Source organism: Coffea eugenioides, unplaced genomic scaffold (genome assembly GCF_003713205.1).
Source record: "Coffea eugenioides isolate CCC68of unplaced genomic scaffold, Ceug_1.0 ScVebR1_3357;HRSCAF=4558, whole genome shotgun sequence".
NCBI classification, from domain to species: domain Eukaryota; kingdom Viridiplantae; phylum Streptophyta; class Magnoliopsida; order Gentianales; family Rubiaceae; genus Coffea; species Coffea eugenioides.
The window spans coordinates 22,355-36,706 of record NW_020863926.1 but is presented as its reverse complement, the minus strand read 5'-3'; the positions used below and the strand labels follow the sequence as shown (position 1 = coordinate 36,706).

The 14,352-nt window shown below is 37.1% G+C and overlaps 1 protein-coding gene across 1 annotated transcript; it reads right to left on the bottom strand.

Moving 5' to 3' along the window:
• Window positions 1-330: 330 nt before the first annotated feature.
• LOC113757842 (uncharacterized protein DDB_G0283697-like) lies at window positions 331-3,845 on the bottom strand. The gene is made up of 3 exons (XM_027300941.1): window positions 3,441-3,845; window positions 1,090-2,839; window positions 331-581 (listed from the first exon to the last, which is right to left on the bottom strand). The coding sequence occupies exons 1-2, from the start codon at window positions 3,806-3,808 to the stop codon at window positions 1,144-1,146; spliced, it is 2,064 nt and encodes a 687-aa protein (XP_027156742.1). The 5' UTR covers window positions 3,809-3,845; the 3' UTR covers window positions 331-581; window positions 1,090-1,143.
• Between the last annotated feature and the right edge of the window lie 10,507 nt (window positions 3,846-14,352).

Below are 14,352 nucleotides of genomic sequence, written 5' to 3'. Positions count from 1 at the left end.
AGTAAGGCAACCGTAGAAATTCTCTAGTTCTTCTTTAAAGTCTCATATTGGTATTTATTGTTCTTTCATTGGCTCACAATCTATTTGAAATTAATTTCTAGAGATAGACTTTCAATCGGTGAGGAGTAAGAGCCATCGGAGAAACACGCCCCGCCACTATTGACCCCTTCGATGACAATAAGTCTAATTATTCACCAAAAGCAGCTCTGTTGGAATCTTTTACAGGGTGCAGCAGCGAAATGCAGGCAAGATTTGTTTTGTCCTTGAAAGCTTAAAACGAATTAGCAACACAGAAAGCCCCCCAAAAAAAAAAAAATTTGAACCAATATGTGATCAAAACTCAGACATTGAAATGAGCAAACTTCGAGCCAAGCAAACTGTTGAAGACAAAAGCTTAGTTCACATCAAACGTTCAGGGAAAATCAGATACAGAACCCATCAGAAAACCAGGTCTGACAGCAGAGATTTTACATCTTTTAGTACATGATCAAATAAAAGCAGGTCGCCTAGCTACAATGCAAATCCTCAACAGGCCCAGACCTAGCAGAGAGTCTGAGAAACCAGCACTACACGGAAGAAACCTGAGAAAATTAAAGCAAATCAGTATGTCATAACTTGTAACACCAAATACAGCAAATTGCATCTTACAAATGGAAGCTGTAAAACCATAAGCACAAAACAAGCAACAACCATTTTTAGAATGTGGAAAGTAAAGTTGTATCATAACATTCTTCATTTGCAGGAGACGCTACAAGGAATTTATAAATAAATGCAGAAAGACACCAAATATAGTTTATCATAAAGATATCATCTGATTAGGAGCTGCAATGTTGCTAAATATAATAAACTGAAGTCAAAATTCTAAACTGGCAAAAGTAGAAAAAGGTGACAATAGCAGTCTCAAAAATCTTTGACTCAAGCCTTATCTGACTGCTTCCGTTGAAGCTAATTTAAAGATAGAAGCTACTGGAGGACAAAAGTAAAAACATCAAGAGGCTTAAACTTTCAATCTTTAAAAGGTTAACACAACATGGAATGTCAATTATAACAACTTCTGGTCAGAGTCGAGTTTTAGTGCGGAGAACTAACTCATTCTTTCCTTGAGTGGATAGATACTGGCTGCAAGTCTCAACTACCCATGTTTCAGCGCCTAGATCGCCGCTCATCACGCCTATCATCATCATATCGTCTTTCTCGACTGGAATGCAAATCATCATATCGACCTCTCTTGGACGACTCATATTCTCTATGCCTATCATTCTTTCTGCGTCCATGCTCTTCCTCCAACCTCTCTTGTTGATGCTCCCCATCTTTTTCACGATCCCGATATGTTTCTTCCTCTTCATCTCTTTTGTGCTTTCTTCCCCGATTGTTATCCTCATCCCTATTTCCTCTTCTATCCTGTCCATACCTTTCAACGTCCTGAATCCCTCTCCTATCCCCATGCTGCAGCTCACGGTGATTCCTTCCAGTGCCCCGATGTTCATGTCCTCGGTCATTTCTAATCGTTCTGCCATCTCTATCCTGATTCTCCTCATTCCTTAGTGATTTACTCTGACTTCCATTATCAGCCTCTTTACCAGAATCTCGCCTTCTTGACTTCACCTCAAGCTTTCCTTCCCGATCTTCATCATCCATCTTCTTCTTACCCCTTGTCGTCTCTTGATTGCCCTGCCTTGATCCATCCATTACATCATGCTTTGACTGTTGCAGCTGCTCCAATTTCTTGAATGTCTCATTTACTACACTTCCTCCACCTCTACCACTCACATTGTTTTCATAACCACCTCTGCTCTTCTCACTGGATTTAAATTTCTCATACCTCCCATGACCCTGATCACTAGTTTCAGAGTCTGAATCACTCCTGCTGCTTTTCTCAAGAGAAGCCTTGCCCCTAATTTCACAATCATCCTCATCAGAATCATGTCTTCTACCTCGCTTGGTCCTCCTTTTCCCATCATAATCAGAATCAGAACTGTCCTCATCAGTGTCATGCCGGCGTGTTCTTTTGTCAGTTTTCACCAATGTTTTTCTTGTTTCTTCTTCAGATATATCACTTCCCTTACCATACTTTCTATTGACTCTCTGCATCCCTTTATTCCCTGTCTTCAATTTATCATCTTTCTCTGCCACAGAAGCTCTGCTATGATGATTCCTTTTCTTCTCTTTATCACTTTTTCTCTTGCCAATGTCATATTCATCCTCACAACCATATCGCTTATATTCATCCTCAGAATCATACCGCTTATGTCGTGACAGTTGCTTAACTTTTTGACTTTTATGCTTCAGCTCCTCATCAGAACTATAATCAGATTCTGACTCTGAACTAGAATCAGAATTAGACTCTGGACTGGAGGAGCTACTGTCATGCTTTCTACTACTTCTGTGCTTCCTCCTCGACTTTTGCCTCCTTTCCTCAATATCAGAATCAGAATCATCACTAGAAATTGCCCTCCTGTTTTTTCCACGCTTACCACTAGTTTCTCTTGCATTTTTCCCTTCTGTGTCTGTATCAGATGAGTCTTCACCTCTTCTTCTCCCTTGCTTCTTCTTGCGATTCTTTGTCGTATCTCTTTCACCATCATTCTTCTTACTCTTCGTATCTTGAACCTTTTCTTTTTTTGTATCTTTTTCATGAATGTTGCCGTAGCCAGCAGCATCAACAAGAATCCCGCTTCTTATCTTTTCGTCCTCGCCACTACCTTCAGAATCCAAGACCCAAGCATCCTGCTGCTTCTTTTGCTTGTTAGTTTCAGATCCAATCCCTAGAGCAGCTTTTAAGGTTTCCATTTGCTTTTCCTTTCTAGCAGCTATTTGGTGTGTCTGTGTGTCTGAAACCCTGAGAGAAACACCCAAATATTTAAGACTAGCAACTACAAGAATGATGAAATGAAAACTCAAGATGGTTATCACATCTACAACAACACTGAGCAATTAAAAGCAGTAACATATATTTACATAGCAATTCTAGTCTATTTTGCCTTTTACGTAGTTTGAAAAACAAAAACTAAACCCAAAAAAGGGTACACTAACAGTAAATGGAGATAATTCGTCCTGCCCTTCATGTCATAGTTACTATCAGAGTAGCCTACAGATATTACCATCCTTCTTGACAACAGGTAGCTAGACAGCAAGCAGCATGCCTACAATACTCTTTTAGAGTTAATGTTTGGTCATTGTCAGAGGGGCAAAGGAGTTGGGATAAACAATATTTTGGCCATTTCAACAAGTTTGATGCAGGACAGGTGCATCACTAGCACAATATACAACTAATTTAAAAAAAAAAAATCCATAATCCCTAACAGTCACTTTCAATTAATTGTTCAATCAACAAATAATTATATCCAAGTAATGACTAGAAAGAAAACACTCAATAGAAAAACAACAAAATAAACCCTAATCAATTAACTAAATCAACAGACTGTAGAAAGTGTCGATACTTGTTATCAGAGGAGGAGACAACGATTGCCGAAGGGCCGCCAGCTTCTTCAGCAGCGGCGGCAGCCTCCAGGTTTTGTCGAGCCTCCTGAAGCTTTTCAGCAATTTCGGCATCGGTGTAGCCCTGATCGACAAGCTTATCTTCAAGAACGAGGAGCTTCAGCTGGATCTGGCGTTTGCGGTCGTGCTCCAGAATCTCCTTATTGGCTTTCCGGGTCACGCCGCCAGTACCCTGGCCGGCATCGAAGCCTTTAATCGAAGAATCCGTCACTACTTTGTTCGATTTTGACTTCACGAAGAACTTGTTCGTCTGGATGTGGCCGTTCGTTCCCGAACCTCTCGGCGTCTGAAGCCCGATTCCATTATACATTTTTCTTTGGATTTTTGACAATTTTTTCGTCAGTGAGAAAGAGGGGAAGGGGAGAATTAGGGATTTTGTTACGGGGTGAATGAAGATAAAGGCGGTTAGCCGGGTAAATGGGGCGACCCGTCACAATGACATGTTATATTTGGGTTTGGGGCGGTCACGCTTTATGGGGTTTTTTTTTTTTTTACGCAAATTTTGAACTTTACTACAATTGTCCCATTTTGCCCCCTTCAATTTTATTTTTCATCTCTTACGGCCCTTTCTAAACCTTTGAGAAACAAAAGCACCTTTATATCGGGAATCCAAAACCATTGCATGCCTTGATGGGTAGTAGAGACCAAATATGACCTGAGTTGAGCTTGGACTTGTTCAAATATATTACGTACAAATCTACACCACATACTTTTTTTTTTTTTTTTGTCGAAACGATATGTGATTTTATAGATGAACAGAACCTTTACAGTTTCAAGTAAAGACTTGAGCGAACTTTACAACCAGTGCATACTAACACTGAGGAATCAAAAATTCCTGATCTACAACAAAGTCTAGCGCTTGCACGCTTATCCAATGAGTTATATGGTTAAGATTCCTATTAATTAAACAAAAGGAGCACATACGAAACAAGGCCTTAAGACTATAGATATCCTCCATCAAGGTGAGCATTCGCATTTCCTGAGATTTCCTTTGAGGAGAGTAAACGTTACCTTATTCTGGATTTGCACATACTTGATGTATCTTTATTAGCAAGTTCTACGGCTCATTGTCTCCCTAACAAAGAGAGATTCTCATGTACATAAATTAGAATAGAATATCTTGATCAGTAAATTAGAGGAGAAATTTGAGTGCTCAGTCCCATCTATTTTAAAAAGTTAAAAGAAATATAATTCAAGAGAAGATGAAAAATGTAATTGCAGAATTCTTGCTAGTACTAGTGGTGAAAGAGTTACCGAGACTGAACGACATTTCCACCTGGCTTGGCAATCTCAATCATAACGGAAATGCCTGTTCCATTTCATGATGTAGGGATGAAACGTATAAAACTTCACTTCAATGATGATTCACAAATCAGCATTTTGTGTTGCAACATGGTGACATGGGAAACGGTTTGCCATTTGCGAATACCTCTGTCCACTTTTGGGTTCGAAAAGCCAACAATCACTAACTTAATTTGATTTAAAATTAAGGGTTAATACCACTTTGTCCCCCCAAACTTTGGACGATTGTCCACTTCAGTCCCTAAATTTCAAAATGGGACACTTAAGTCCCTAAACTTATAAATACCTTCCACTTAAGGAAAATTGTTAACAAATCCTGATTGCCGTTGGTGGTCGAAGTGTCCCATTTTTTGAGGGTTTAAGAATTTAAGTATCCTATTTTATAAGTTTAGGGATTTAAGTGGGAGATATTTATAAGTTTAGGGACTTAAGTGTCCCATTTTGAAGTTTAGGGACTAAAGTGGGTAATCGTCCAAAGTTTGGGAGGACAAAGTGGAATTAACCCTAAAATTAAAGTGCTGCAAGACCTTTCTGTGTTTTACTGAAACTGGTTATAGCGTATAAATCCCAACCACAACTTACAAGGGTTGATAACATTTTGCCCCTCCAAGTTTTGGGTGGGGGAATCACACTTGATTACTGTTAATCTTAAAAATTTACACTTCACCTCTATGAGAACTAGTTAACTTTGATAATCTCGACTCCATGAAAGAAAGGTAAGTGTTATGACAACATTGCCCATTTGTTGTCGAAGTTATTATTAAAAAAAGAATAAGTTTAATATTACCTCATTTTTTTCAAAAATTTTCTAATTCTATTTATAGTTATTATTATGTTATATATCCTTATTGTTTGATTTAAAGTCTTAATTAATTGAACAAAAATACATAAAAGTGAACATTAATCTAGCAAGAAAAATTTTAAGCATATATAGTGAACTAATTGTAAACTTCTTTAGCTTTTGCATAATAGACATCGTAGAGAAGATGTATATTTTTTTGGCAATAAAAGGGAAGCAATAGTATGTTATAAATAACCTCATAAATAAAAAGTCAATAATATTGTTGCACTTACTTTTTTTCATTTCTAACTTTGACTGATTTTTATGGTGCTAAAATGTATCCTTTTAAGATTGATAATGGTAAAGTGAAACCACCCTCAAAATTCAAGGGGCCAAAATGTGATTAACCCTATAAAGAATCTAAAAACCTTCTTAGTGATAGTAGTATATAAAGTTGAATCACCGAATTAGATTGGCCTCTTTGGCAATGCTATAGTATTGAGTTCCAACCGATCTTTACATATAAATGTTACTATGTTTTAAGTACTACAATCGAGTTTGAATTGAGTTAAAAAAAAAAAAAAAAGAGAGACTAACTTTTTTTTTCCTCGTAACTAAGCACCTTTTACTACTGCATTAAAAACTACTGAAATCATAGTAAGAATTAACATCTAACACTACATATTGGAAGGAAAGAAGCAAAACTCACCGGCATAGAGAAGGGGACCGAAACAGTCCTTTTGCACTCCCATACTGCAGAGTGGCGCAAATTTGATTTATTTATCGATTGATGAAGTTACTAAGTTTTGTCTGAATTTCCTTACTCATGGAGTTGTTTATGAAACCTTGTAGTTTTACTCATATTATGCTATTTCTCTAATCATCCAATCCTATTGTCCAATTAGTCTTTGCAACGTTATTTATACCATTGTACTTGTGGTGAAAGTTTGGAGGACTTGGCAGCCATGCACATGTCTTTCAAGTCATTTGGCTATAAAGAGTTGTGACTGTGAGATCATTTGCATGTTGTGGAAGTGGAGTGAAAGATAGCAAGCGAACAGAGTAAAGCGTGCGAGTGGCGTTGGTAGCGTAATAAATAGTAGCATTGTCAGAAATAGAAGTGAGGTTAGTTTAAGAATGGTGTGGTGTCTGGTAGCGCAAAGCATCTCTTGTGCGTTCATGTAATTAACACAAAAGCTTGTGTGATATTCTATGTTGTTCAAAGAAACGATTTTAAGCAGTTAGGTCAAAATACCAATAAATAAGACTAATTAATCTTCCTTGCATGCTTCAGCCTGCATGTGTGATCTATACTTCACTCGAGGGTTCAACGTAGGAGTTATTTATTAGCTTTATTAGCTAACAACTTGATTAAATAACTCTATTGGCTAATGACTTAATTTATCAAAAAAAAAACACTTGAGCACTTCCAATATTTAAGCCCCAGGTTCAAGTCTAATTAATGAGACCTTGGTTTAATGGTCAAGTTTGAGATTTTAAATCCTGTATGTTTTGGATTCAAGTCTCACTAATGTGAGTTTTTGCTCCCATTTTATGTGGGTTAGTTTGAGTAATATTGAATTGTAATTTCCACCATTTGTGGTAAAGGTAAGCGTAGGTGGGGTACCTACTTCATGTGGCACATTTTGTTAGCTTGACCCACAACTTGTAGGTAAACTATTTTCTAACGCTTACCGCCCAACTTGAGTCACTAATTTGAGTTTCTTCTCCTATACGTGAGCTAGTTTCTAGTATTGTTGAATTGTAGTTTCTACCTTTTGTAGTAGGAGTAAGTACGGGTTGGATACCCCGCCCTGTATGGCATTTCCTTAACCTAACCCGTACTCTGTGGATTATTCATTTTTTACCCTAACCATCTCGCATGTCAACAAGTAACAGATGACTAGAATAGGGTCAGGGTAGGTATCAAATCAGCGGGTACTTGTCTTGTCCCTCTCATTATTTTTTTAAAAAAATTGTTAATTTGATTTTGTATTTCACTTTTTCGTCTAAGATTTAGTACATATTTTATCCAAAAAAAAAAAAATTTCATGCCCCAAAAACAAACATGCAAAGAGAACAAAAGAAAAATAAAATAAAATAAAAGAATCCAAAATCAATGAAAATTGCAACAAGAATTACCTGTTTCTTTTTTATATATTCTGCACCAATTAAACTCGTTTCCAAAAAAATAGGATGATGACCTCACAAATGAATCTTACAAACAATTATAGTCTCTCATATTTGGGGTGTAATTTGTTTAATGAAATTGTTTGGTTAGCTCTAAAATTAAGATTTTGTACATGTATATAAAAATTAAAAATTAAAAAAGAATATATATGTGTGTGTGTGTGTGTGTGTGCGACGGTTTGAATATCCATGGGTTCTTAAATTTCAAATCCTAACCTTTCCTGCATATAAGTTGACAGGATGTCGAACCTGTGCAATAATAAATACCTACTCAAACAAAATATAATTTTTGTAGATAGTGATAAGCAGGGTCGAATCCACAGGGACTGGAGATAATTCGTTTCTTCTAGAGTCCGAAATATGGGGGATTTTTGAAGAATATAAAATTACTAATTAACTAACTAATAAAACAACTAATAGAAATAAAGAAGAATTAATCAATAGCCAATACGACTCTAGCCAAAGGTGCAACTTTTCAGACACGGTTCGTTCAACTGATCATCGATGCAAAGATAATTCAATTACTCATTACTAGATTGGTTATAGTTGTCATACACGCGATGAACAACCAGTCTTTTCTTATTTTTTCGATAGTTAAGGTACGACCATTAACTATTTCCCTAACCAAGAAATAACCCTAAGTACGACCGTAGGATTTAATTACTCGATTGTATTAATAATTAGAAAAGACCAACCCTAACTAACAAACACGCTACAAGGGTTTGTTTAAGTTAGATCATACGTTTCTCTAACATGAAACCAATCACGCTAGTCGCCACTGGTATTAATCAATAGAACAATTACGGATTCAATCAATTAATATGACAGTAGATTATTAGATTAATTCGAATATCGGGCCCTTGATGTAACAGCCCCACCTCCCCCTAAGCCGAACCAAAGGGTTCGGCGGACCGCCTGCCCAACTCTCGCCGGGACTAAGGATCCGGAACAAGCGTAAACCCTACCAACCGCTCAAAAGAACTTCGAGAAGATAACATTCACTGTCCGAAACCCAAACAAGCACAACAACTTTAGATAGCCCTAGAAAAGAACATTTCCAAACCAAATCAACTTAGGAACATAGTTAAACACTTCAGATACACATGGTTGCAAATTTACAATTCAAAAGGGAATTGTTTGGTTAAAATACATTTAAGGTTTTCCAACCATCGAGGAGCTATACAAAAGAATACTAAAACTAGCTCAACTCATGCTTCAAACATCATAGTTTCAAAAGGTGATTTCCTGTAAGGAAAATAAGGATAACGAAACGGGGTGAGTTAGAACTCAATGAGGTACCAAAAATATAACAGTAGAAATCATGAGAAAACATTTATAGGACACATATCCGCATCAAGTAAAAGAAATGAACGAACATCACAATTTCAAGGATACAGGTGGCTCTCAGGAGCCAAATCCCCGTTGCAATACTTGATCCAGCCTTGTTGACCCTCCGTCAACGTTCAAATAAAGGAACCAGTCCAGTAGATCACCACTTTAACGCCAAAATTCCGTTCACCAAACATACCCCTTACCGGGCCCGAACGCCAAACAGGAACAGGAATGGTAATACTCGAGTATACCGGAATCAAGAGTCTCAATACCCAAATATTTCCCCAGGAACAGGCACCCATGGATTGTCAATTATCTCGACCAAGCCCTCGCTGGCTCGATTTAATTAACTCCCCATGAGGTTGAGCTCAGGTTTAACAGGAAGGTCGTTGGATACTCTTCCAAACGACATCATAACAAGTGCAAGTAACAAATTCAAGTACATAACAAGTACAAGTAATAGATTCCAGTTTGTTCAGTACAGGCAAGAGAACGAGTGTGATAAAGTACACCCTCGTCTCATACAAGATAAACAGTCAGGAAAGATATTCAACTAGCAATTTGCAAGTACAGGAAACCAGTTTAGCAATAATTCAGGGGAGTGGTACACTCACCTGATCAAACAAGGATAATTTCAAAAGTTTCCTTCCTAAGTATGGCTTTACTCGCCGGCACCTCCTAGAACAATCAAGGCAAACACTTAAGACTAGACTCCAAAACCTAATAAGTGGAATTCGCAAGTAAAACTCGATTACAAGTCAGGTGCCTATCCAAATGAACCATTAATGTAAAGCGAAGAGGTGATTTTGGAGTGAAAAGATAACGATTAGTCCTAAAGGCATGAACAACCTCAAAACCCTACCTACAATGACTGACCAACTCCAAATTTGAAGTAGAAAATGAAAGTAAGATCGATACTAGGAAAACAGAATTTTCCAGTTTCGCGCAACCCTATATGAAAAATCATAACTCAAGTTTTGTAAGTCCAAAATTAGTAAAAGTTATACCTTGAAAAATATATTCAAAGGGCTATAACTTTCCAGAGAACACCCTCATAAGATTCAGAACGCAAGTCAGTCAAATCCAAGCCTCAAGTTGCTGCTTTATCCAGTGAAAGACAGAACAGGTACAATATTTCAGTCAACTTTAAAAAATCACCATAAATGGTACAGACATAAACAGGGTCTTAAATTTACATGGTTTATAGCCCTATGAATCTAGTTTAAAACGCAACAAACATAATTCAATTCCGACATTCCTACATCAAAATATAGCAAATTTCACGAGACTGTGCAGAAGCTCCGCGAAAATTTTGACAGCATTTCCCTTGTTTTTCTTTACTTTCCAACCAAACCTCAACACCCACAAATCACAAGTTATCAAACACCTTTAATTAGCGCTACAATAAGGCTCGAATACGAGTCATAAACCGAATCCACATATCACTAGAGTAAAATCATATGGAACGTATAAGTGCAAAATCAAACTAGGACATATGCGAAAACGAAGTTTGGGTTGAAAAACAAAAGGCAGATTTGCTGTTGTTTAGCGGAATTAACGCAACTAAAGCTATCCTTGTCGGATTGAGGTGTAATTTACACCGTCTCGAAGCTAAGAAAAAGGGCTACAATGTTGAAGAAGGCCACTCAGTCCAGTATGTAGTGCAACTAGGTCAAAATGTCAATGTACCAAACAGAATTGCATAAACAGGTTAACAAACCGCATTCTGATTAAATAACCATAATTCAGGCTACCTAAGTCCAATTCAAGTGATTCCAAAGCCATCCAAAAGCTAAGATACCAAACTATATTTCTTAAGAAGACATTAACAACCAAATCAGTCGTATTCCCAATCAAATTAACTAATTACCAAAGCTGAATTTCAGTTTCGGATAGAAACAGGACAGCAGGGGTATTTCAGTCTTTTCACAGGCTACGTTGCTCCGATTGAGCTGAAATTTTGCAGAAAACTATAAAATACCATCCTCTTCAACTTTTATGTTTTAACCCAAGGCTAATTCGGCCTCTAACTAGGAGAAACATTATTAGGCATAATGGGGTTAAATGAAACCCTAACTTCCGAAATTTCCTTTCAATGCAGAAATTTTCCGCAAATAGCCACAACTTACACCCTCTAGCTTCATTTTAGATCATTTCCAACCATCATCCAAGACCACACCATAATAATCATATAAAAACAGAAAAATCATAATTAAATAGAAAAATGCACCAAATTCCACCAAAAGTCATGAAACAACACCTTAATCCATCACTTCATCTCACATAAGTCAATAATCAAACATTATTGAGAAGAAAGAAAGGTTCCTTAGTTACTCACCTTCACAACCCAAGAAAAGGAGCAACTTAGCACCTTAATCCTCCAAACCACTTCACTAATCACTTCACAACCACTCACTTAAGGGTTTTTATGGAGCAAATACAAGATTAAACGGTTGGAATTGAAGATTGAACAAGATTGGAGCTAGAAATTTGGAGAGGATTTGCTTTCTTTTTCCTTGGAGGAGTTCAGCCACAAGAAGCTTGGAAATGAAGAGATTTTTGGTCAATTTTGGATTTATTTGGTGACAGGTGCCGAACCTGTGCAATAATAAATACCTACTCGAGAAAAATACAGATTTTGTATATAGCGGTGAGTAGGGTCGAATCCACAGGGACTGGGGATAATTCGTTTCTTCTAGAGTCCAAAGTATGGGGGGTTTTTGGATTAAATACTAACTAAATAAATTAAATGCAGAAAGTAATTAATTAAAAGAAATAATTTGAGAAACTCTAGCCAAGGGTACACATCAGAAATGGTTCATGCACTGATCATTGATACAGAAATAATTCCAACATTTAGTAATAGATTAGTTATAGTTGTCATGCACGCGATAAACAACCAACCCTTCCTTAATTTCTCGATAGCTAAGGTACGACCGTTAGCTATTTCTCTAACCCAAAAACAACCCTAGGTACGACCGTAGGATTTAATTTCTAGATTGCATTAATAATTAGAAAGGCCCAATCCTAACCAACAAACACGCTACGAGGGTTTGTTTAGACTAGATCATATGCTCCCCTGACATAAACCCAATTACGCCAGTTGCTACTAAGATAAAGATAACGAACAATTACGGATTCAATTACCTCTATTTAGCAAAATAGCCTATATGAATAATTAATTATTGCGCACTAATCAATCATACATAAGGACTATAACAATTAAAAACAAGAAACACATAAATACCAATAAATGAGGAAGCGATTAAAATAATTTCGATCTCACAGTAATTGTTGAACCAAGTCTTCAGTTGTTCCCTTCACTAGAATTGAGAAGCTAGTTCTCCATTAATGGAGAACCAGCTGTGCAAGAAAATAAAACAATCGGAGCTTTCTAATGTTCTTCGATGGGAAAAAGAAACTAAAAAAACTAAGCTCTAACTATCCGTTTGGAAAACTTCTGCACGTTCGTCCTTTTAAAGCCAAAGGGAAATGACTTCCTGCTATCCAGTGGTCCCCGCCGACTAAGGAGTCCAAAAGCCAAAGAATTGAGGCTCTGCCGAAATTCCTCCTTGTTTAGTTTCCTATTGCTAGTCAAAGACTCCCATCAGCACAAAGAAAAGGAATTCGTTTTCTTCTTCTCCTTGTGGGCCATCAACCGAAAAAAGCTTCCTTGTAGCACCATATGGGGCCCAACTGTTTGAAGTCTCAATTGTATAGTGAAAAGTCCCTCATTTGTTGTAGTTTTCTGTTCCACTTCCTGAAATTGAGTCCAATACCAAATATAAGTAAATATTAATAATTAAAACGATATTTGGCAAGGACAAAGGGGAAAATTACCAATAAAATAACCAACAATTAACACCCTATCAATTTCCCCCACACCTAAATCATGCTTGCCCTCAAGCATGGGAACAGCAACTGAACACCAAAAATTCGACAATGGCTATTGCTCCAACTACCGTATTGCCAAGATACCAAGAAAAATAATAATCAAGCATCAATGGTCAAGATCCATGAAACATCACTCCGGTTAGCTTCTAAACCACAAACTCCTCCAATTTAAAGCAAACTAATCTAAGAAAAATGAATGGTTGCTCACATTTATTAGTAAACGGTCCAATTACTAACCAAAATCTCGACATTAAGATCACAAACCGGCAAGCTGACTTATACACATACTAACACAATCTTTATTTTATTTTTTCCCTTTTCGTTTTGTTTTTGTTTCTTTTTTTTTTTTTTTTTGAATAACAAAAGACTTAGTCTATAGCCCTTAGAACCTTTTGACGCGAACTCCAACATTGGCCAGATGAAGGAGCCCGGTTACTCAGCTTCTATCGCCACGTGACCACGTACTCATAGGAATTACTACCTTTTGACGCGAGAATCAACACTTTTAGGTGCAGATCCCCGGTTACTCAGTAGTAACTAATAGCGGAGTACAGTCAAGTTTATTCATAGCTAAAAATAAAAAAAAACTCAATATAACACAAGAACCAAAAGAAAACTTGCATCAGCTAGCCTCATGTTCAAACATGGAGAACTAAAGTTAATAACCGGACCAATTCACATGAAAATGCCAATAATCATTCCCTATGTCTAGGAAAGTTAACCAAAAATTATAAGAGCCACATAATCACTGATATTCACCAAAGGAATGCTCTTGGATTCAACCACATTAACTCGACACATTTTTATTATTAAAACTTGGCAAAAGTAGAAATAGGGGCAACAATCCAACATCAAATTTGGCAGTCATAGGAGAGCTAGACAGATAACAGACTAAAAATAAAAGAAAAATATCTGAAAACTAAGAACTAGAAAAAGAAACTAGCAAAGAAACTAGCACAGCTGTCCCCCCCCCACACCTAGATCCTACATTGTCCTCAATGGAGGGAATAAAACAATTAAAGTGAAGAGGACAAAGAAACTTCCCTCTCGAGTGGCTAAGGGTATTTGGCAGCTGCGGAGGGAAACCAATGTGGTGAAGTACATGCCCCAGTTCTGAGACATCATAACTCAATTCAACCAGCAAATGCACAACTCTGTCCACCCAAAATCTCAACAAAGTCTCCAAGTGGATAGTTAATTTTCAACTCAGAAGCGGCAATTCCAGCAATAGTAGTATAGAAAGTAGACAATAACCACACAATCACAAGTTTTTCCTTTTTAATCAGGCAGCCAACCAATTGGAAATAACAAATGCTAATCAAAATACCCCAACCAGTACCACTGGTGCAAAACGT

What these genes read in the sequence shown, in the direction of transcription:
- LOC113757842 (XM_027300941.1), bottom strand. Translation starts at nt 3,808, where the DNA reads ATGTATAATGGAATCGGGCTTCAGACGCCGAGAGGTTCGGGAACGAAC. An exon ending in GTCTCCTCCTCTGATAACAA is followed by an intron (nt 2,840 to 3,440) that starts GTATCGACACTT and finishes TGTTTCTCTCAG; the next exon opens with GGTTTCAGACACACAGACAC.